General features: G+C 38.6%; 2 protein-coding genes across 8 annotated transcripts; one reads left to right on the top strand and one right to left on the bottom strand.

Moving 5' to 3' along the window:
• Positions 1-6,905: 6,905 nt before the first annotated feature.
• On the bottom strand, positions 6,906-11,106 carry LOC111265478 (uncharacterized). Its single transcript, XM_022842201.2, has 4 exons — positions 10,797-11,106; positions 9,526-9,683; positions 9,160-9,330; positions 6,906-7,421 (listed from the first exon to the last, which is right to left on the bottom strand). The coding sequence occupies exons 1-4, from the start codon at positions 10,969-10,971 to the stop codon at positions 7,107-7,109; spliced, it is 819 nt and encodes a 272-aa protein (XP_022697936.1). The 5' UTR covers positions 10,972-11,106; the 3' UTR covers positions 6,906-7,106.
• Positions 11,107-11,199: 93 nt separating this feature from the next.
• On the top strand, positions 11,200-24,976 carry LOC111265476 (uncharacterized). Of its 7 annotated transcripts, XM_022842195.2 has the most exons (6): positions 15,415-16,278; positions 17,368-17,520; positions 18,333-18,660; positions 19,631-19,757; positions 20,146-20,311; positions 20,585-24,976. In XM_022842195.2, exons 2-6 carry the CDS (start codon positions 17,439-17,441, stop codon positions 20,746-20,748), a joined length of 867 nt encoding a protein of 288 aa, XP_022697930.1. In that variant the 5' UTR covers positions 15,415-16,278; positions 17,368-17,438; the 3' UTR covers positions 20,749-24,976. The 7 variants fall into 7 exon arrangements, with proteins under 7 accessions (XP_022697933.1, XP_022697934.1, XP_022697930.1 ...); XM_022842198.1 differs by lacking the exons at positions 15,415-16,278; positions 17,368-17,520 and adding an exon at positions 11,200-11,625; XM_022842199.2 differs by lacking the exons at positions 15,415-16,278; positions 17,368-17,520 and adding an exon at positions 11,665-11,724.

Genomic DNA, 24,976 nt, shown 5'->3' with positions numbered 1-24,976 from the left:
GACCAAGGTGCACTAGCGAGGAAAAAGAAACGGCCCAAGGATAGCTCTATCGTTTTCATTCTGGAAGTTTCGATGTGAAAGACACTTCTTGTAATGGTCAGAAAATTAATACAACGAATAAAAAATGTTTTCCATGATTTCGGTTTAAAAACGATCAATATTTTTTCCACAGTTGACCAAGGCCAATGCGTATTCACTATCAAAACTTTTCAACTACGTAATAAAAGCTGGTTACATAAAAACTCGACGTTAGATTGCCACACGATTTGATGCAAAGAAGATGTTCTTGATCGTATTTCCATTAACGACAATCTACAGAAATGCAAAGAAATCCACTTATTTCTAAATAAGCTAATCACAGGTGGTGATAAGTAGACCGCATGTGACAAATAGAATATACAAGTTAGATAAAAAGTCTGTATTATATTCTGTTGCATTATGAACTGCTGTCTGTCGGAACGATTGATTCGGATCTCTGCTGGCAGCACCTTGTAGAATTACACAGAACTGTAGAAAAAAATCGACCGAAGTTGGTGAACAGGAAAGGCGTAGTTTTCCACCATAACTACACCAGACCAGTTACCTGGCAAAAACTGAGAGAACTTGGATGGGCCACCATATGACCCGGACCTTGCGCCATCGGACTTTTACCTGTTTCGGTTTCTACAGAACCCCCTTCACGGTAGTGGTTTAGCTTCAACTGAGGGTTGCAGAAATTATGACTTTCTTCGCCCAAAAATCACAAAAGTTCTACAGTGGTGGCGTTATGATATTACCAGGGAAATGGCGCAGGCCATGCATTAAAATGGCACATAAAAGAAGTACTGTTTCAAGATGTTTTCTATGATTTCGGCTTAAAAACGATCAATATTTTTTCGAATACCCTATATAAGCAGGCGTTCGTAATAGCCCTTACAACCTAAAGCGTAATAAAATTCGGCTCTAACAAACCTCTAGTGACCTGAATTGATATCGACATATTATCTTGAAGTAGCGTTCACTTGTTTTTGATTTATACGCTCACTTCCGTGTTCCGTTCGTCCGTGTTACTATCTAAGTATAGCAGATTCGAATACAGCTGTTATTTCTACCTCTGCAAGATACTTATATATAAGTATCTTGCAAAGGTAGAAATTATTAATAAAAATTATTTTATATAGCAAAAAAAAGCGTGCTTACATATTTGACGCTTGTTTAAAGCCAACTCTTCCTCGTGATGTCCCGTGGCTGTAAATTCACTCAAAGGTGACTCCAATTAGCCGCAACCTTATAATTCTTACTAAGTTTTTCAAGTCTAATTTCTTCAATCTGTCATTTGTATTTTGTCACACATTTTGGGATACCTATTTTTTGTATGTGTATCCCTTTATTAAATGCAGGCCTTAGTCGAGCTAAAAACCTGCTAGCATCGTATACCTAGATGAACATTTCCTCAATAACAGTACGGCTACATAACTTTATTACGGGCTATCAAATGTCTTGCGCTATAAAACAGTTATGTTAGTAGATAGAATCTACCTATGTACATATGTATGTATGTTATTATGGTTTATTACCAAGTAAAACGAAGCATACATAGAACTGCTATTTGACTTTGTAATAGGCGCTTATACGAGCCCGTACGGCCTAGTAAGCGATTGCTGTGTAAACATATCGCCTCAACAGAGGTACTGCGGAACATCGTCCGACTTAAGGCTTGAAGAAGGACACAGAGTTAACGCTAGGGGGCTGAAGTGAGTGAACTGCTTCACCTAACTTATATATATCTAACATTTCGGGTGGTCTGCATCTCTGACAATTTCATGAATCAGCCAGTAACCAAGAACGTGCATGCAGGAAGGCACTGGCCTAAAAGGCTACATTTTGCGATTCATCTTCACCGCTGTAGCTTTTATAGCTGTAGCTGCCGCTTCAAGCAGAGATCTCAGTTCACAACACTTGGGGGAGGACTGAACGCGTCGCCCGCGGCACTCCACCAATTAAGGAGGCTGACGAATCGGGGCGAAGAGTGTCCGTTGTCGTCTACCGAAGCACCTGTTTTACGATTTCGAGACGAGTGGGGTTGATGCTACGATAAGTGAATCCCCCGTAGACAGCTGCCGCTAGCTACTTCGCACTTCCTTTTATTCTGTGGTTTTCATCTGGACGACAATCAACAAGTACATACAGATTTTGTTTGAGCGTACCTTAATTATGCGCGACTAAACAGCGCTAGCTGTCTTGCTCTTGACAAAAACTATTTTCCAAAAATCATCTGACTTCTAGAAGGTGGGAAGCGTAAAAGCTTGCCACTTCTTGCAGCAGGTATGTTGTTGTTAGAGAATTAGGAGTTGAGGGGTAGATGGAAAGGCGACCTTAGTTTTTTCTTTGTTTGGAAAATAGTGCGATCCTGTCTGTTTCTTCTAGCTGCTCTAAGTTGGTCACGTTCACAGCGCGTTGGAACAGGGCGTCATGGTTACTGTTCGTCGTCTGAAAGCAAGTATGAGGGACGCTATCAAAATATCGTTAATTTGTGCAATCAATTTCTAGCTACACTCATGCCCACGCTGTATACATATTTCATATACGCGAGGCGACGATAATGATGATCTTTCTCTATTAAGTCGTAGGCATTATGCGTTTGAGAAAATTTATCTAGTAGCTTCAAACAAGCCTTGTTCAGCAACGGTGTTACATATGCGTACCACTTTTGTAAGAATCTCGTCAGAGTTACTAAATTATCAATGAATTTTGTATATTACTAACTAAATCAGACGCGAAAGTAACCCTATGTGTGATTTTTGTCAAGGTTATTTACAAATATGAGCTCCGAAATTGGACAAAGGCGTAAGTAAGAGTAAAATACATATAAGCTATGTAAAAAAATGTCATAAGTAACTTTAAATAAGCTTTCAAAAAAAGGATAATTGGAGATAATTGAGACCCATGGGAAATGCCCATCTTTCTTAAAATAGACGCAAGTTAACGCCTACTCTAATGATACTCAAGTTTACACTCGTAGAATATTGGACGAAACGAGAATAGCAAAACATCGATTTTTAATTAAAAAAATCAAGAATTTTAATGCCTATGTTCATCTAGAATAACTGCTAGATCTTACCTTAATCAACTGTCGCTTGTTTCTGGATAAGACACGTTTAGAATGTTTTTTTTTTTTCATTTCAATTCGATGTGAAAAGCTTTGCCGATTGCGTCTCGTAGCCGCGTGGCTTTATAGAAGGATAAAATAGGATTAACAAAGGTTGCTGTAAGAGGAATCAACTTGGACTCAGATACATTCGTTCTACAAATCTCATTGACGACTGGCAAATATCCATCCGTAACAAACTTGCTGTTTAATAATGTGCTTTAGTAGAGTAGTTTGGTTAAAATGGCTGGTCAGCCTATAGCCTAACGCCTTGCTATGAACAGAATGATGCGAAGAGTTCTTTTCAAATTATAATAGTTATTATCTATAGCTGATTCAAAATGCTCAAATGAAGGGGTTGGACCGAACGATTTCGCCTGAATACCGTGTATAGCACCTAAATTAACACAAACTTCGGCGGGCTGTTTTTTTTAAGGGGTACACTTCTACCTACCACTGTTAATTCTAAAAGTATTTCCTAATACTGTTCTTTCTAGAATAAAACGAATTCTATGCTATGGTGAAGATTGTACGTCGTTTTCATGAACTGAGTGAAAATGGGCCGTCATTTAAGCTCTTTTGGCTGAACGAACTCTCAGTAAGATGATAAAAAACTTATTTCTTCCGGAAATCGGCAGTATTTGTTATTGCCTACTTCCATGCGACTTAGAATAGTCTCTGACAGACCTATAGATCTTCTTCAGAATGGTTAGAAATTGTAGCTTGCTCAAATCAACACACAAATTTCATTTCCGGGAACTCTTGGGGATACTATTGTGTTCCGCCTTCATTTCTCGTTCCATCTCTCTCCCTTTGTCAAAAAGGAAAGAACGCTTTTAATTATCGCGACACGCGAAGCGTGCTGCCAAATCCAATTTAGTCTAAACTTAAGAGGAGAACTATGGTTTCAGGGAACTTACCAGGTTGCCGGTGGAATAATGGAGAAGTCAATGATTTCAACATGGCGTCGAATAAAAACTTTGATTCTGGACACGTGTCGATTAGCACTTCCTACGCTGTACAGTACAACACTAAATATTACCATGTTAACGAAGACCACGCGTGTCACTTTGCGACTAGGGACAAGCAATTTCATCAGAACTCACAGAAGTCCGAAAGCGATGACATTGTAGTAAGGATTCCGTAATGGAGATTGTGGTACAAACTGATCCGGCAGGCGACATCGAAGACAGCTGAAGCTTTTTTTAGCAAGAAGTGTCCTTATGAAGCGATTACGCTTCACTAGCGGACCGCACACACTCTTCGCGATCCATGGTGTCGAGCTAGTGAGTGGAAGGACTGCGTCCTTACGATATGAAAAGTTACTGCCACGGGCTGAAATTGTATTCAGACGATAGACATTCGTTTCACTTTCTGGATGGCGAATATGCGTTAGATAGGATTATGTCGCTTTGGTGTTTCATAATCGACTACAGTTTTTTTCGGATGCTGGTAATCATGCAATAAGAATAGATATTTCTTGCTTTGAGCTATCATTGGTCTGTCCGTTATTATGTTTTGTTCTGACAAAACATAAATATGAAGGAGATCAGACACTTCGGTCAACTTACCCATCCCTTTGATTTCTTAAAATATTTAGTTTCGTATGACCGATTTACTGTAAAACAGTTGCCTAATGCACTCCATGCTCATGACCAGATAATTCCGGGCAGATTGAAACAGCATTCGGCGTTGTTAAGTGTTTTTTCGTTCCTAACATCTCGATATTATGGCTTCTAAGTGTGTAAGCTGATCATATATGAAACAATATTACGTATTTGGTCAGCCTCACCCCTAATATATATATATATATATATAATAACTAACAAAGAACACGAGTGTAATGGATTGCTCATCCCCAGTCGGAGATGGAAGTTGGCGAAGTAACAGAACTATATAATATATATGTCACAGTACATGGATAGCATGGTAGTATACTATGAACGGCCATATCGGAACAACGCGATCGGGCTGGAAAACAATGTGTTACGCTTTTATTACGAACGTAACAGGAGTTAATAAAAGGAGAGGCCATGACGGCGTATACATATACGTATATACTACATGCCACTAAGTAATAAACGAGAGCTTAAATGAGGATGACATGTTCCTCGCCTCTGTGGAGCAGATTAAATTAAAATTATTAAATCTATTTTATACTTATCAAATTGACGGAAGCCAATTTTGTTACTAATCGTCATTATAAATACACTGAATTTTGTATGGTGCAACTTATTAATAAATTATTAACTACAATTGTATACAGAAGAGCATTATTGCTTGGCGGTAACAGTCAAAAGAAAAAAAAAAGAGAGCCAGCTGCTTTGGCGGAAAAACCCCCGACAGAACGAAAAATTTTGACATAACAAATAGAAACTTTGGAAATTTTCAACGATAGGGTAGTCAGGAAAGTGTGCCCAAAGATGTAACATTTTCTGTATGACTAGATTTATTGAACTGTTTCTTTCCATTTCTTTTCAGCTTAAGTGCTCAATGAAAAATACTTTATAGATGTACACATCACTACCAGCGATCACCGACCTGGGGTTGGTGACCGCCTAATACGTTATTCTTCAGGTAAGCTGTGCGTTATACATGGTTTAACTCTGCTGTAAGAAGTAAAATAATACCATCATTTTGAGTCTTGACTATCAGAAATACGCCTAAGTATTTTACTTTATGATAAGATATAACATAACCAAATATTGGATTATCTGGAACGGGTCAAAAGTTTTGAAGCTAAGTTTTGTCAGAGGACGACATCTGAACGGGAATTGAAAGATCATAGAAGAGGTCTTCCTGAAGCGCAAGTTATGAAATAAAAATACTAAGGCTGAGAAAGAAACGCAAAAATTGAAGAATTGAACACAAGATAGATGAAACCACGTGTCCTATATCGTAGGCCAGCTAAATACCTGCCAGGAACGCTTCGAGAAGCTTTTGTGATAAGAGCAACTTGTCCTTCTCTGTTGGGGTCCCGGGATATAATTACCTTCTGCGTGGCTTTCAGCTTCCCAATTTGATTGCGATGGTAGTAAATTATCATTTTACTCATGAACTGTTTGTTTAGTGTTTTAACCAATCTTCAGTATGTTCTAGCAGCGGTCTTATTTTTGAGAAACGTATTTCATCTCGGAATATTGATTTTCAGCACCAGATGATATTTTTACCTCTAAACACATTATTCTGTAATGACTATCAATCCGCGTATAGTTGTAAATGTGATGTAGATATTTACAAAATGTGGTGTGTAGTTAAAAAATTGAATAACGTTCAACTACAGACTTTTCAACCTAATAACCGTTTCTGCAATTGTAATGCGTCCACCAAGACACGAGGCCGGTTGCACTGGCTTTTTTTGCATTCAGCATTGGGCACGACACCGAATGCGTATAACCTTCTATTTCACAAAAGTGCGACTCTCTGTCTATGCGATGCAAGTACCTCAAAGGACATATTTAGCAAAGGAGAGCTAGCTTTCCGCGTTACTTAATCCAAAATGTATGGAATCCAAGCCTGTACTGGCCGCATATTCATAGTTACTATGGCAACGCACTCAAAGGTACGCATGAATTTCTCAGAGACCTGTACCCAGTGTCCGTATTTAGAGTTGAAAAGCGACATCTCCATGGAAACAATAGAATACAAAAAAGCTGGAGACTAATGTCTGCAGCGTCAAATCTTGGCCGCCGTAGCTTTAATGTAAAAATTGCCCTTTCGTGGCAGATTATCAAAAAAAGCCCAACGGTCTAGACTTTAAAAAAAAAACGACATAAAATTTATTCGATTGGCTAAAAAAATTATGAAATGAATTTATTTAAAATAAATTCAGCCATTTCGCTTTCCAGGTGCAGCAGTATATAGAGCTCAATTTGGATTTGGAAGGAACCGTGCCTGTTATGTGGGCCCTCATCCACTTGTTTTTGTTGTCATTGGCCAATCTTATGATTAAAGGCCCACATATTTCCATTACATTCATCTACAGAGAATATAAAACTCTGTTCTTGCCGCGTGTGGTTTTGAAATACGCGAATTCCATTGGCAGTTTCTTTTTCAGGCTAAGCTGGAGGCACTTCTGTATAATTTGGCCCGTTGGCACAACCGTGTCCTTGTCAATAGTGTTCAACCAGACAGATATGCGAGCCCCTTCAGGTTTCCATGTTACGTAGACTCCGTTGACGTGCGACGAATATTTTCCGAGCTCATATCCACCGATGCAGATGAGACAAAGATCGAGCCAAACTTCATCAACCCGTGGCGCAGACCATGCTTGACCGACGCTCCATTTTCCGCCCTAAGTAAACGAAAACAAAAACAAAACAATGTCATGTCACGTCAGCTCAGAATATTTCCACACCTAGAGAGGAATAAAGCCACCAAACTCCCATTATTGTTGACATCATACTGCCGGCGAGCATTGTTTCGATGGCTTTAATTGACTGCTTCAGCACTAGCTAAAGCATGCTACATAATCCAGTTTCGAACCTAAATCATTTCACGGGTAAATAGGCAAACAAGTTACAGCTGCATTATTACGGGGACATTATTGGCCTGACCCCACCTAACACCACTATTCAGGGAATAATTTGCCAAAAACCAGGGACGTCAAAAACCCTTTTTCTTTCATTCGGAGCTGAAATTAAGTAAATGCACTCATAAAATTTTCAGCTACTACAGTATTACATAATAATAATACAGTGGCTTCTTATTGTACATTTTCCGTTGAAGATTTTAGTGACAGTGTCCGTCAGTTTTACGTCTTTTCGTTACTTCTGACGTAACTTATGGAACTTAGGTGCACCAACCGGTTCTGCGAATCCGAAGAACAATTCCGCCTTAAGCAATTCAGTTGAAGTGAATATTTGTAACTTTAAATCGAGACTATAGGATCGATCGGTGGATACCGGGTTCTGCTAGACACATAGGTATGTGAGACTGACCCCCAATGTCGGAACTTCCTATGGTAACCGCATAATTAATTTGCTTTCAACTACTAAACAAGGCTATACAAAGAAAAAACGTCAGATTTCTTAAATAACAATAGTTCCACCTAGGTTTTGTTTCAAAAAGTCGGCTTATAATTGTGTAGGTTCTCATCTAGCCCTTTCAGTAATGCGGGTAATTTTAGCAAAACGTATCCAGAGGTGTAGGGTATGGAAAAGAAGATATTTACAAGAGAAATTTTACGTGCGTTGAACGCACAAGGATGCTTAGAGGACTTGATAAAAGCAAAAAAAAAAAGAGTATTTTATACAGTCACTTTCGTGTTGACTGTTTTCTAAAGATTTACGACCAGCCAACCTCCATTGTGGTTGCTGTAAAATTTACTTTTAAAATAAATGTATTTTTAAAATAAAATAAAATTTATTTAAAAAGAATGTTCTGTGTAATACGCTAGCTAACTAATTTAAACAATTCATGACAACAACGAGAAAGCATCTCTTAGTTTCGCTGAACGATGTATAAAATTTTTAATAGGCAGAACTGTAAGGCGATCGTAAAGCAAATGTTATTGACATATAGCATATTGTGTTGAAAGAGATAGTAAAAAGCTACACTGACAAACATTTAGCTTCTTTGCTTTCTTGTGAACCACCGACCACCAACACCAACATGAACGACTAACATCGGCATCTTCTAGCCGCATAATTTCGGATGGGTTTATAATATCTATATTGAAATACCTGATATATTTTTTTCGAAGATGTTATATTTTTTAATCGGGTAGTAGAAGACAATAGTTCAGAGTGAAAACGAGATCTGCCACGCACCGAATAGCATACGATATCACGGGCAAATAAAAAGCCTTGTCTAAAACATTCAGAGCAGAATCAGTGATGTTCTTGTTAAAATCATACCAACTATCGAACATTTAGGTTTTGCTGTTTTCGCATATAATAAGCCCATGCTTGTCGGACTACCTCAGTTACAAGCTTTTTCTAAACCGCTATTGCCGTCGACTAAGGGCGTCCACGTTAAGCAATCTTTCGTTAACATAAATAGGTAAATAATAACACACAATTATATTTTACCGTTTTATTTGCAGGGTCCTCCCATTCGGGTCTTATTCCTTTCTTAAACAGATTATAAGTATAATGACGGAATGCTGAGGGTTCCAGCAGAACGTTGAACAGCTGCCAGAAGCCATGAACGGTTGAAAAATTTTGAATTCGTTCCAGGGCCTTGTGCCAGTCTTTTTCAGGCTGCAATTCATAACCAATTAATAATAATCATATAATATTATAGCGAAAGAAGTTTCACAAATAGGCAAACCTATTTTCCTAAGAGAACAAATACGCTAATTCTTAGCCTGTAGAAGTCATGTAACTTTTGCTGGCAGGGCTATATCGAACAAGTACAAAAATATGAATTGCTGATTCATAAACCGGTCAACTTACATCGGTGATCCAAAATGTCCAACTATACTCTAGCGGGTAAGTTTGATTGGTGTCTCTTTTCCATCGGCTTAACGCGCTGTGCTCAGTTCTACGGACCGGGTGTTTGGCCGTCGAAGCTTTCTTCCTTTTCTTATCTCCTGCGTTTTCCTTATCATCATCTAAAGGTGTGCATTGAAACTGCTTAACTTGTTGGTCTAAAGCATTTGCATCGTATGTAGATACACGTTTCGCAATCGTTGTAGTCTATTGTAATAGAAGCCTACATTATACCGTAATAAATCGGTCCTTTAAGGATATAAAGGTATTTTCTTAAAAAGCAGCTGATTTCATGCTAGACTTTCCATTTAGCTATCGATATAACCTCCCATTAAATATAATCAATAAAATCTTGGCTGTAACCTTTAGTCGAGACCCAAACCAAAATGAGCTTTTCGAGATAACTTTACAGTTTACCCTTTGCCCTTTGTGCGACGCAAATCAACAGGCCAACGTGGACTCTATCTGAACTAGCGTAGAGTTAGTTAATGTAATTGCATGTTGCAATGAAATCAATTTTATACGAATTCACCTGAAAGAGGTCGGTGCGTTGTTCGATAGCCATGTAAGAACAGCGAGATGCCGCCGTTAACATCGAAATACTGATTTGGACTTTTAAAAAAATCGTTCGATATCACTTTGTTCGGCGCCACGAGAGAGTTTATCGGAAATACTGCGTAATATCTGAGAATCGGCCTAAGTACATCCTGCTATGTGTTTATGACTCAATCATAACTCGGAGGCAGGTCTCAAAACGAATTCAGGTTAGACATAAATTTGTCATTATGCACTCAGCTACTCTAGAACCAGATGCAGCGTACAGACCGATGCTGTTAAAGTAAGCAACCAAACCCATTTCGCTCTCGCATAGATAAATTTTCTTCTTTGAGATCATCGTTTCGAACATCCAGGTAAGGTGCGTTAAAGGTCATAGACAATGACTACGACGGTTTAATATGAGAATGTACGTGTCATGCCGATCCTCAAACATAAATTTATCTAGTTTCAATCGATGCTGCCCTTGTGTCTGACCGGGGCAAGCGCGATTGGACCGGGGCTGATTACGAGGAAATTCGCATTAAAATGCGTACGTAGTAAAATAATTCACTACAAGAATCGACCATTATTACCGACGGGTTCTGCCAAAATATTGAATTGTTTACATTGTCTAGACAAAGGTTGATAAAATAAAAGCTCATTTGAATATTCGTGTTTCAAGAACAAGAATGATGTACCTGATATTAGGTTGGCAGAATCCTGACCCGAGATGTGGGCAGGTCCTAACAAATTGATGATTAACCCTGAAGCTTCATCCGAGGAATTGGGCGTCACACCGACAGCACTGGAACATTCTCCATGATTGTTCAGCATCTCTAGCAGGGAAGTTTCTGATGGCAGCTTGGAAGGCATTTTTCTACCAAATATTTATTACACACAATTTAGTACAGGTCGAATCAAGCTTTCCAACACGATGTCAATGATCCTACCAAGATTGAAACGTAGACGCGTGATCTACTGGCAAAGCGGAAACAGCTCACGTATTTATGCGAAAGCGCAGACGACAACATGTGATGACTGTACATTGCAAAAGAGTGCTTTAGGAACATAGCAGCACACGAAGTGGTGGCCAATGGTCTGATTGTATGCAACACGTGACTGTGGTATCATGGCCATGCGAAATAGGGTGACGGATATCACCAACGCATGTTCGTGATAGTTGAGGGCCAAGTTCTACTGCTCCTGTTGGATTTTTTAGTTTGGCGATTCGGTAGAACGTTGCAGTCTATTGGAGCGATATGAAGGACATGTGGAGGATATGAAGAACTGCGTGCTGTGCTTCATCTTAAAGCACTGCCATTTACTTGCAAATGACATTTTTTCTTACCAATGCTCGCTATGCATTTCCTGCATGAATCAGCTTATTTTCTAGTCAGATTTTTCTGTGTCACGAACTGCGCAAGGAACCTATCTTCTTATTGAATCAAATAGACCCATATATAATTTGCTACTATATTCAGAATATACCATATTGATTTTCAAGAACAGTTAACAGGACAGAAAAAAGTAAGTCTGTTGAAAAGAGAAGTGGTTATGAACAAGTCTGTCTACTAACACATTCCTTCCATAGTGGCTGAGTGGCATCTTACTACAGAAGTATTAGAGGTATGTGCTACAAGCTTTTTGTATAGAATCCTTCGCAGTCGCTACATAGTGTGCAGATCTACTTGACAAAGCCACACTGAAATTGAGCGATGCAATATATTCGAATCGTTCTCGAGGAGGCCTAATGGTAACGTAACGTCATATTTACATGTTAATGTACTATAGCAATATGGAACATAAGTCCGTTCCCATCTGGGACTTAGACCGCATCGGGTTGACATATGCGCGGCTTTATTCAGAACTTTTTTCCTTCACTATCCACCAAAAACATACCTCTAAATGGTGTCTGACCATCCCGTACTAGATTCCGCGCCTTACTGCATTCGTTACCTAAAAACCTCTCCTAATAGAGCGTACATGTCCCCGTGAGGTAGTGCAGTGGGGTACACTTTCGTCTTAACAGTTAGCCGTCTTAACTAATGCCTAACATGAAACTAATGCCTAATACATGAAAAGTATGAAAAACATTTCAGTAGACCGTATATAATATAACAATGGGGGCATTGTTATATTAAGTAGGCTTATGAGAAGCTTTGACAGGTTGTGGTTGTCAAGGCAACGCAAACCATAACAGCGAGTTTCAGGTGTATTGGTACTGTTAAACTTGAAGGCCTGTGGTGTAGGTCTGCCAATCAACAGTCTTGTGACTCTCTAGTGTCCCGCTATAGTAAACCATGCTCATATTGGCATCATACGGCAACCTCCTGCTCGACCCTGAAGTCCTTGTTTGCCCAATATTATACACCTGTCAGATCTCGTTACATTTCACATAGGATAACTGTTTTCGTTGTTTTTTGATCCTTCTGCTCCATATATCGAGTTTCCTAATCAAACTTGTCCGAGTATTCAGTGGTTTTCCGCTGCGTCTGGTGATTCGATGTTCAATTAGGTTAACGTTAAGCTGGAGGTTGTCTGATTGTCAGCAGCCTCTGTTGCCCAAGACAGGTCGGTTAAGAAAAAAGTATATGGTAGAAAGGCTGCTTGATTAAGAACAGTACGCCAGACGCTATTGAACATCAATAGTAGCGTTGACAATTGATATAACTAGGCCTATAATGCCCTTCATAGTACGCTATGCAAGCGACTCGATGGTTTAGCACAAATTCATTCACACTTTGAAACACGGCTCACCGCACCGATAATGGGACCACTAATCCTGTAGTTTTCCGGCACCCTCGTCTCACATAATCTGATTTCTTTCGTAAATCTCCCACTGAAACACGCTTATTTTAGATCGTCCGGTTCCTTCCGGCAATCTCACGAGGCACAATATCATTTTCATTGTGCTTTAATGTACCCAGATGGGTTTCCTCTGGTGTCTATAGGTACCATTATGTGATTTTAGTAATGCTCTTGCGTGATGTAGTCTAATGCGATACAGATTTATTTCGTTTATGCTGCTCTTAACCTTTCAAGGCACCACTCTTACGCTTTTCAATTGAGGAAGTCAGTCTATCGCCACCTCCTCGACATTTCTTCTGAGTCGACTATCTACGTTTTTATGCATAGACATAAGCTGCCGTTGTGTTATTGTGCCAAGTCAACCGAAGGCTGACGCTGTAACAAAAACCGCACCGTGTAACATTATCCGTCAGCGCCCAAAAGTTTCCCTATTACTAACGAGGCACCAGGAGTTGCATTTACGCATTGATATCTTCTGCCTTCGCCTGAAACTCCTTCCGCCACCTTTTCTATCGGCGGTTCAGGCTTTGCTCAGTGAAAAAGAAGCCTATGACCAACACGGCAAATCGATTGGTTACCCCGATCACGTGGTTCGGGTGTTAGTAAATTATTAACTAAGAAGCAATTGCTTCTCTAGGAGTATTACTGCCCATTCCATCACATGGCTAACCCTTAGCATCTACTTTCCATATATTAAATAATTTCGCAGTAAGAATCATGCTTGCTCATTACTACCTCTATTTGTGTGTGAGCAATGACTTACAACTCATGCATATGACTGATATGATTTCCGTCGTCGTTACTGCCATGTGAGCAGTGGCATTACCATAAACGGTTTTCCTTTAAACTCGCTCATATTCAACCATTTCCTGACGTCGTCGAACATTCATACTATTACACAAGAATGAGCAGGCCTTTCACGATTAACGAAAAGTGGCAGAATGGCGGTTTACAGAAATAGGACGTGAACAGGCACTATTTCCTAATGTGTGGGCCATTGTTTTATTGTTCTAGATGCCATAGAACATCGCGGAGCTCCTTGAAGAGCACCGGCCATGATGTTTTGGCTTCTTTGTTCTTGTACCTTTAGTTATAACTATGGCAAAAAATCCGACCTGCCTTCATTTCTGATAGTTGACAGTGCACCAATAAACTTTGCTGCTCTAAGTGAATTAGACATCCAGACAACGTGAATTCATCATGGTCTCAGGCGGGCAAATGATTCAGATCGGTTTCGTTTGGCGTACTGAGGACGAGATAGGTAGTATCCATAAATGCCACGAGCAACGTCGTGGAGCTCGTTAGAAACCGTTCGAGTCGGGTCTGGCAATGGAGTTAATCATTTTGTTTGAATAGTATCCACTTTTGAATTGTGTATTTAACAGCCACCAGAGATTCGCACACACGGCATATCCCATCGGCGCTCTGCGTGAACTTTTTTTGTTATGTCAAATAAAAAAAAACCTATTAAAAAGTTTTGTTTTGATTTTCTATTTTCTTTTGAACGCCATACATTTATCGAATGCCTAGAAATTTTCTAGAGTGGTTTTCAGCCATTTCTACGGTTGCTACACTCGCTTTACTTTGTGTGTATGGTGTGGTCTATTAGTAAATATTCAGCGGTCTCCATTCGGTTTAGAATCGATTAAATATCTGCACGTCGACTCTACTGTGTAGATTTACAATCGGCGAATAAGCTTTCTGACAATTTTCGAGAAGACTGAAAATCGACGAAATAAGTCGAAGGCATCACCCGCCGTCTCTAAGGATTACCTTCTTAGTCTCTAAGGATGCTCTTGCCGTTTTACTCGGAGCTTCCCATGACATCTTATTCCATCTCTGGCGGGTTGAGAACATAGACATATATGGGAGTCTTCCTATAAAATATTATTTTTCGCCCGGATACGCTCCCGCGTAGCTGAAGCCCGATGACAAAAAGGTATCGTCGCAAGAGAAATTAAGCAGAAATTAAGAAAGCGAAATTCCAATTGTGACAAATGTATGGTAGATTTGTGGAAAGCCATTTCCGTCACGTAGTTGTCCACTTTTGAAAGAAATTCCATTTTTTACATTTAGGCATCCTGAAAAAACGCCAAAAAGCCTGCGTTGACTGAATGACTGGCAAAAGTACTTTAAGTCATGGACTCGATAAAAGTAATATCGTGACGGCACGGTTATACCTATTTAATCATGTGATTCTTTGAAACAGCAATACTGGGTTCGGAAACTACCCTAGATTCAGCTAACACCATTTCTGTAGGGAGCAACAATCGTATTCAGTCTTAAAATCTGCTTAAAATGCCTCTAGGAAGTCAACAATTTTATTTTTTTCCTATTTGCTCGTATTTTCCACTTAAACTATGAAATATAATATATATATATATATATATATATATATATATATATAACATAAACATCTTAAATAAAAAGATCAGATAAAATAGCTTAACAACAAGATGCTCCTTGATTATTTACTTGCAAATAGGCCGCCTCTTTCCATGAAAACAAAAATGCGAAGTATGATTTAAGGACGAATAGATCGACCTACAGGACGCAGCTTTTGCGTTAGTTTTTTCATATTTACTTCTTCAATGTGCGATTAACTGCCGCTTTGATAATCTAAGCAAGCATTTTATACATTTATTTTTACTATGGATGCTTTAAATTAAAGCAGAACGTTGACAAGCTTAGCGACACCTAGGCGTATGGTCTAACCGTCGTTTGAAACTTACGCACCCGACACGTATACTATACTGCAACTGAGTATTTCGACTTCTTCCATTTACTATGTTAAATACTTCAGCGAAGCGTTTTTTTTTTCAGTGTGATTCCTACAGCATGCTAATGTTCTTTGTATGATTGTGCTGAGATACGGATGTGAAGGGGGTTCGCTAAAGAAGTCCAGAATCTATGAACGAGGAAAACAACGAGCTTGGGCCGAAGGCAGCATTGTGGTTGGCTTCAACTTGGGTGCCGGAATATTTCGAAAGCCTCCCTCGCGCTCCTCCCCTCGTCAGGGAGAACAACCTTCATCATCATCATCAGCATAATCATCGTTATCATGATTATTGCCATCGTCGCTGTGCTCTGTGGTACTAACAGGATTTGTAGCTCGATAGCCGCTACTGAAATTGTAGGTTATATCACATTTTATTTGGCGGTGCGCGGAAGTGTTGTCTGTCGCCCTCTCTGCATGTGGAATAGCACATTGTACTGTTCATCACGTCGAGCTACCGAGTGTTGAAGCTGCTCCATATCGCTGAACGAACTATATAAGATTAAACTAGTTGTGAAATGGAGAACGGCCACGGATATCGTTTATTTATGGCAGTCCATCTCTTGCGAATATCTGCGCAAGGGCACTCCACCTAGGTGAGTAACAACGAAGCCGTCACGGGCAAAACTAGAGCCGGCACAGCGCTTCCTAGCAGCACCAATACAAGCAATGTGTGTGCATCCACTACTGAGATAATACGACGGTTGAAAATGCTCTCACAGTGAATGTCGAAGGGTTTCTTAAGATTCGGCAAGGAACGAGGTGGTTATGAAGCGCTAATAGATGAATAGGGCAGCTGGAACTCGTCATGGCTAGTCAAGGCATCGCATTCAAATTCCAAACTGTTCAAAAACACGTCACAAAGTAGGAGGGAGCTGCGTTCGACTGTCTATACCGCTAACAACGCTGTTCGAAGCTAAATTTTTTACAGTAAATAAGTTAATGTTGCGGAAAAGTTTAACCGTAACTAATAAAAATTAGTTGCGCTTGCGTCAAATGATACATGCACGTTACAACGATGTAATGGGCACTGGAACTCGTTCAGACCGGTTGTTACTTTTTTCTAGTTATTAGCTGTAAATGGGCATAGACAGGATTTACCGCTACAGCGTACGATACCGTTCTCTACCGTTCAAGCTATTAGATATTATTATAAGTAATAAATAGACTAAAAAGAGTTGCAGTCATAGGTGTACAGGATCCTACAATCGAAACTAGACTTATCTATAACCATTAAGAGCAGTCGATGAGATATTTACCCAGTGATTTTTATATAGCATTCATATTTAATAACATTTTATTTCGCATACACATCCTCTATCTATCACACATTTTCTAGATATTAATAGAATAGTAAAAATTGAAACTAATTAAACAAACTAAACATAGTTTCTACACTAAATTCTGACGCCGACTCTTATCTTGGTCTTCACTGTGTTGACAACCAACCGTTCATGAAAGACCTGTGTACCGCCTCCCCTCCCCTCTGCACGCGGTGTATCTGTTGACTTGCCACGGGTGCGTGCCGTGACTTATTTACCGCACCTTCTATATTATTCGAAGAGCAGTAATATAATAATTCATTAGCGGGGCTACTTAAGAATTTTCACACATGGTTGATTTTGATCGAGGATATTTCTGCGCTCACACTAGATATATACATGTGTTTTTTTTTTATGGGAAAGGTGCTTCCCTCTGATTTTTAGCGATAGCACATTTCACGTCATTGTCGCTAGGAAAGCATCTTTAAACTACTATGGAGGGAAAGGCTAAGACATGTGGTGCAGTGCCTACTCACCACCAACGTAGGAACATTTCGGCCATTAAGCTCAGTTCAGGTATCCAAGTTCATCTTCTTCCGTCTGTTGGCATAGGTTAGGTACAGCCTTATGACCACATTATCGTCACTCTATAACCACAACATTGTCGTTACCATAGATTATCCTGTACTAAATTTCAATGGTTTTCGTGCTTTTGTAACTCTATCTGGACTCACAGTAGGATGATGAAAAGAGCTCACGCAAGAGTAGCGGACTCTAATGGTCAGACTCATACAAAAAAAAGCGGTCGCAAAAGGAATTGGCTTAGTAAAATATCGAAATGTGCAGTTGACAATCTAGCCCAAAAATTAAAAACGGTGCGTAACGCACCGAGGAGACAGGATCATTTTAACCGCGTTACAAGTAGACCTATGCGCAACGACTTCTCAGCTGAGTCAGAGGATGCAAAGCTCGGAGTCAATGAGCCCATAAAAACTCTCGTAGTATTCAAATCAAGTGATTTTAGTTGTCATAAATTAGTTGAAAAAATGTCGGCTAAACTCTGTATAGAAGCATGTACGTTTTAAACGAGCTAAATGATTTGAAAGTTGAATATTTAAAAACTCAGAAAAGGTTTGTTGCATCTTGAGAATCTGGGTGATAAGGCTTAACACGTCTACAGGCTTTCCGGCAAAAAACTCCATACCTTGTCCAATCTAGTAGGGCAAATATCCCGTAAAAAGTAACGTAATGAATAAATAACAGTTGAATTCGTATATATATATATATATATATATATATATATATATATATATATATATATATGATAAGTATACATTTGACTGATTGGGGATTTAGTAATAATATATATAAATACTTTATCATTTTAGGTAAATTTGTGAAACGAAATTTTTCCATGATGTTCCCGTGGACGTTTCTTGAGGACGACAGCGACATGTTGGCCGATTTGGTCCTTTTTTACCCCCGAGCGTCTCCATTGTCCGCGCCGCCACATCCTCCGCCACCCCCTCCACCAGGAAGATTTGACTGCACCGTTGTCTTAAATGGCGAATGCGAAACAACCCCGGATCTCAGTTCAGGCCTAACAACCATCCTTCTAACAGCGGGACAAGGACGAACTCCAAATCTTCCGCTAGTTACGGTCGGCTCGGCTTTGCTATTCAGCATTGTTTGTGTTACCATCTTCTTCACCTGCAGGTATGTAATAGAGCATTTAACGGTCAATATTGAGAGCTACCAATCCATCCTACACTACACACACAGGCCATTCACGTATCTTAGTCATATCTTGCGTCAAGTTCTTCGGTTAATTATAAGATTAAACAGAAGCCCTCACAATGCGACATTTACGAATTATCGAGTGATTGAAGTGGCTGGAGTCTGTTAGTGTTGTAACATCAATATCTTTATGATATTTTTTCGCGTTGCGCGCTCCGTATTCGAGCCAGGCGGATAATTCCCACCATAAAACGTATCGGAAAAATGTATTGGAGACGGAATTTAAATTAAAAAAATTTGGCAGGCAAACACATTGCTTACTACGCTCTCACGAGGCAAAAAGCGAAAAAATAATTGGTGGAGTGCGACATAATACTATTAAGAAAAAACAAGGCAACATCGCAGCATCCGAACGGCAAACCCCAATGAACAAAAAAAGAGAACCTAGCAAAACTTCATTTCCGTCTACAGATAGGCTGTCAGAATCCTTATATGAATCTTCTTTGTGGTGGATTTTTTCATTCGTTCTTTATTATTATTATTATCAGGCAGCGTCTGATTTGAAACTACAATGTTGCTCTTCTTTCGCATTTATTATTTATAATTTCACATTTGTTTTTTCGTTACATGTAAGCTGTTCTTTAAGTATACACAGCTCTTCTTGCTTCTACTAGCTGCCCAATAACTTCGTTTGAAAGAAACTAGATAACTAAACGCTACTTTTCTTCGAAACTAACTTTGTTGCTGTTAAGTCGTTACCATGAACAATACATCTGCTTGGTGTTCTTCGCATATAGAACATTCAAAATATGAATATTTGTAATAAGTTTCTGATTATTGCATACGTTTCGTTTGTGTCAAACGGGTTATAACTTTTAATGAACTCGAGGTAGAAACAGTATTTTACCTTTTGCAGACATTGATACAATTGGTAATCATTAACTTTCAGGCACCATAAACGGAAAATGGACTTCTTAGCATACAAGCCGGGACCGCAACTAAGTCATGTCGTACTGGGCCCCACCGCAAAACGACCTAACGATGGAACGTTACTAGGCTTATCTCGATCAGATCCGGTTTGTGCAAAACATTTATTAGACTACTGATATGACTTATGACACATGTTCACCGGTACACTACTCCTGTATGTAACTAGTATTACTTTTGTAGTTTTTTTTTGATAAGGGACGACAAACTGTCAAAAAAAAAATTGACAAAAAGTCAGTCTCAAACTTTTATTAGCGTACAGATAGTCCGAGCTTGTTTAGCTTAACCAGAATATGCTTCACAGAATTTGACGTTCAGTGCTTTTGTTAGGGAAACAGAGCGCTCTATTTCAAATTGAATGTTATCGTTTTTACTTATTTGTTAAAGGTTTACGGTTTTAACGTCAGTGCGGTTATTGAGATCCTAACAACAACAAAAAATACCAAAGCTCAGCAATGATAATATCCGATATTTCAGAACGAATCCAGCCTACCCGACATGTATGCAGGTGATGGATACGGCGGTACTCTGCCGTTACAAAAGGCCCCTCTGACACCTGCATTGGTTCTTTTAGAAGCACCTCGCCAAGGAAGCAAAGAGCACTTCAATCCGATCTACGAGGAGCTTGACCAACACGGTGCCGGTGACTATTCGTAGCTTTACAAATTAGGTAAACTAAATAGAATATAACGTGATTTGATGAAGTGTAGAAATTTCGAAGTGTAGACTTTTGTTCGTCTTGATAAACGCTTGGTCCTGCATTTCGAACTCATAGGTCTCTGGCCGATTCAGTTTAGTCGTAGCAAACAATGAAGAACATCCATAAAGTTACTACGTTCTAGTATCCTACCGTAGGCTTGCTTAAGCTCATACAAAAATTACAATAGTTGTCTGATTTTTTGTTTTATCACATAAGATGAAAATGTGCAGTACTCCTCAATGGTTGAACGAAGCCATCTTGAAGGAAATATTATGAAGCCGGTGGCGGAATTACGAAGTCGGAGTTACCAGTTTGTAACGTCGCGTCAACCTGGGAGTGAGAATATCTACGCATCCATAGAAGATCAGCGCTTTTGCTGAAACAAGAGTCATCGACTTCTTCATCTACGAGGATGACCTTCTAATTAATATCATCTCTTCAATAAAATACCATAGTTTGGTTTACATGTGGCGTCTCTCTAAAACCAAGCTATCAATAAATAGTATCGGCTTGCATTGCGACTTATGACACTGTGCTATATAAAAACCGGGTACTACGCTATTATCGGTAAAGGATTATCGAACTTTAAAAGTATATGGTAAAACTCGTACAGCGAGTAATGCCATCGCGTACTCCAAAAAGTTCCCCAAGTTAATTTAGTTAGAATAATGGAACTATATATAACAAATATTCTTGTACATAATGCGGGTGACTAACATTCATAACCAGGCCAAGTCTTTTTTATAAAATAGCTCAGTTTGTACAAGCGAAATGACACACAAAATCCAGCTGCATGCCACATCGCCTTCGAAAATGCGGCAGTTTAGTTGTAATTGTTCCATTACATATTAGACTGATTTCGCAATAATATAGCTTCCTAAACGTTAGGCGAGGCCAAAAGTAACATTTTAATAGACGATTCCAGATGAGTAAGTTCCTAAACACACGTTATAAAAATCACGATAGTCACAGATCTGTTATTGCTAGCGGGTTACGTTGATATAGGCAGCGAATACGGACAGATTTTTTACAAAGAAATTATTTCCCCCTCTATAACGCAACAAAGCAATAGTATTGTCTTTAGTGAAGACAGCAACAGCAGCGACGACGAGGGCATGACTTACATGCGCGAAACACGGCGTAATAACGCGATCATTTTCATTATCATTTCAACTTGAAAAATAAAAGTTTATTAGGTAGTAAATAGATGCTCGTAAAACAGATTTCCAATTGGGAATCTCTCACTAGAGGTCTCTGGTTTGAGTTCTTAGCGCGTTTAGTCTTGAATTTAAAAATTAGAAATGATAAAAATATTGCCTAAAGCATCACTCGCTATGCTTAACCGAGTCCGATGGTACAAACGTAGTATGGTTTTAGGTATAATTATATAATATGTTGGTAATTATATAAAACGATGGCAATAACGAAATATCAACAAATAACAGCGTGTGGACTTGACCCAGTTTATAACAAGTATCAAATAAGTGCGTAAACACATACAACAGAGCAGACGCTGCATTATGATTTTTTAATTAATTATTATAATGATATTTTCGCAGCCTTTTGCGATTTACCCTTACCACACAGGATCACATCGATGATTCTAATAGGTACATACTACGGCAAGCGTACGAGAAGTGGGTTCAATGCGAAGCAACGCAAATTAGCAATAATAATAATAATAATGATGCTGATGATGATGATGCTGGAGAACAACAATATGTATCAAGCTTACTGATAGTCATATATTCGAAAAATGATAAAGTGGTTGAATATCTTACCGTAATGGTACGTATATGTTTTTCCATAAAACTATGATGACTATGGTCAATGGATATCTGTGCGAACGGTGTCACTCAGTTATGGAAGAACCTATATTCTACCTTTTTTTGCGAACTCTTTGCACATCAACTAAGTACAGACACGCACTATAAACGTGAAAATAAGTCAATAAAGAGAAAAACTTGCTCAGATGGACGTCGTTAGTTCATCATAATGAATACAGCCTCAAATGTTATGTTTTCTATGCATTACCCTTGCTACATTATTATATATTTTTAGACATAAGTAACAGTTCACTCATCAAGTTACAAAAAAAAAACTTTCCATAATTGCAATAATATAATTACGATTCGAAAGCATAGCTTATTCAGTACAATGTGCAAGAATGGAAAACAAATATATGTATTTGGTAGTTGAAGGTAGCGTTTTTAAACAGAGCTAGCTTAGAGAGCACGCTGAGATCGATAAGCCGGTGTTTTTGTAATAGTGTTTACCTACTTAATTTAGCGACATGTAAAGTGATTTGGGTCAGAATCCGAACCTTGTTTTGCGCTGAAGACCAGCCATCTGAGGCAACACTTAATGGCTCAAGTATCGGACGCAAAACTCGAAACATCAATTTATAATCAATATCATCAAAAGCCAATCAACTAAATAATTCACAACTTAATTTTACAGTCGATACAGAGAAACCGTTGCTAGAGTCGCTATTCAGGATTTGAGCTAACACTTTTAGTACTAAAATGTCCAAGATTTTAGTTATCTGTGATAAAACCGAACTGTTGTCGCCAGCGTACATAGATTGCATTGGGCGACCATAATTTATTTCGCGATTGTTTTATAAAGGATCATTTGTTGTTAGAAATTTTTCATGAGACGCCTTTTGCGATCTAAGATCGATAGCATGAACAAATTAAGTTGGTACTGATAGCACCTGAATGAAAAAACATAGCTCTACTTATGACAAGAGTTGTTGTAGTTTAATAATATGGGAATGTTTTTCAATGTTCAGTGAACAAGCTGACAAAACATGAGCGATAATTAACCGAGCCAATGTTACTATATAGAGAATATGCGCAAAGATTGTATCTAAATCTACCTTATTCGCCTCTTTTACGTGTGAATAGCCATATATCTATTTTGATCACAACGAGCAGTTACAAAGTCGTTGTTAAACACAGTGTTCGTATTAAGTATATGATAAAAAACAAAAAGGAACAAAACTCTTAAAATGCGTATATGAAAGGACCTAAGAACTCAAATTTTAAAAGACATGTGTATGATATGCAGTATATGTAATACAATTAGACCTACAGTACTTCATGTACACAACCTATCAACGGACCTAGAGTGGTCCGTTGCTACCTGTTTTGAACTGGCTTAAAAAGCTCCTACCACATTTGCACACGTAATATTAACACATGTATCATATAGACGGCCTTATGTTGCGATAATGCTGTTAATAGTATAATATTAAATATTCAGCAGCCTTGGTCTCTCGTTAAATATGTCGGCGTGAAATACAATGACAAAAAGTCATACACTATCATATGCAAATCCTACAGGCCGCGAAAACATCAGATACGAGCCTCTTGAAAGTTCTATGGTTCGCTCTTTGGTGTATTTTAACAATGCAACTGCCGATTTTTAATGTTTTAGGCACATAATCTACGACTGCTAAGCAGTGATGTCGTTTTTGGAAGCTTCTTCAAATGAGTGCTGCGATTTTTTGCAATCTGCCTCAGTCGTATTATTGTTTAAATACGTTTGTCTCAGACCATGTTTCCACTAGAAGCGGCAGAAGGGGTACTCCCGTATTTGACATCCCCCCTGAGTAATTCTAATTGAAGAGTTTTATATAAATTTTGCGTTATGTCTAATATGGCAGCGCCCGGACTAGTACACTTCGCTGGTGATCCTCAAAGTCCTTGAAGTTGTAAAAAACTAGGAAATAATAAAGCCAGCTTCTCGTTGTTTTGCGGTCTTCCTTGTATCCCACCAACTAAGCAACGGCTCGAACCTTAGAAAATGTGGTGAACTACCTATAATTAAAAGCAGATAGCGGTGAATAACAAACTTGGAACTGATTGTTCTACAAATAAACACATATTTACAAATATTTGGAACTAGCTTGTTAACATTTTTTAGTACTTTTGAATTTTTGGTGTAGTTAATGGTCTCTGCTATTTTACGATAGCAATCATCTCTGATATAGTTTGCGATGTAGTATAGCCGCCGGCGGTAAGAAAGGTATCAGCAAGTTCATATTGCCGAGAGATCACTTGGTATTTATATAAGCATTATTTAGAAACATGCAAAATATCATAGCTTCGAAATATCATAGTTATTTCGGATTTTACCTGCATACTATGCAACTGCTATAAAAATAATGACATTATTTTTGTTATTTTGAAATCTTTACTTATTAAATTGCCTCACACTGCTTGAAGCTATCATTTTAGATTCAAGATTGTTGACTGGATAAAAAAATTAGCATATCAGCCCCCGAAAAAATACGTTTAATGTAATTGGTCTCGTGGATTCTTATAGCAGCAAACTGATCTGTATTACTGCCAAAACAATATAGATTTTGTACAGCTTTGGATCATAACCTCAGTAGCCATCGTCATGTATCTGTCAGCAGGTATCTTATTGCTAAATTGACCACTCCTAACAACATTAATGAAATATTGCATACATATATTACATACTGCAATAACTGACAATAATACATTTGTATGAAGAGCCGCAGATCAATGCAACTAATCCATTGTAAATATGACAACGAAATATGACATAAAAGAATAAAAATCTGCTTTAAGTACA

Source organism: Varroa jacobsoni, unplaced genomic scaffold (assembly GCF_002532875.2).
Source record: "Varroa jacobsoni isolate VJ856 unplaced genomic scaffold, vjacob_1.0 scaffold_974, whole genome shotgun sequence".
In the NCBI taxonomy this organism is placed as follows: Eukaryota; Metazoa; Arthropoda; class Arachnida; order Mesostigmata; family Varroidae; genus Varroa; species Varroa jacobsoni.
The sequence above is the reverse complement of the archived record's forward strand: the minus strand, read 5'-3'. Positions and strand labels throughout refer to the sequence as shown.

Excerpts from the sequence above, each read along its gene's own strand:
- LOC111265478 (XM_022842201.2), bottom strand. The coding sequence starts at position 10,971 with ATGCCTTCCAAGCTGCCATCAGAAACTTCCCTGCTAGAGATGCTGAAC. Across the intron at positions 9,331-9,525 it reads GGACATTTTGGATCACCGAT|CCTGAAAAAGACTGGCACAA; the intron begins GTAAGTTGACCG and ends TATGAATTGCAG. Across the intron at positions 7,422-9,159 it reads AGGACCCTGCAAATAAAACG|GGCGGAAAATGGAGCGTCGG; the intron begins GTAAAATATAAT and ends TCGTTTACTTAG.
- LOC111265476 (XM_022842195.2), top strand. The coding sequence starts at position 17,439 with ATGGAGGGAAAGGCTAAGACATGTGGTGCAGTGCCTACTCACCACCAA. Across the intron at positions 18,661-19,630 it reads ACCATCTTCTTCACCTGCAG|GCACCATAAACGGAAAATGG; the intron begins GTATGTAATAGA and ends ATTAACTTTCAG. Across the intron at positions 20,312-20,584 it reads GCTTGACCAACACGGTGCCG|ATGAAAATGTGCAGTACTCC; the intron begins GTGACTATTCGT and ends TTATCACATAAG.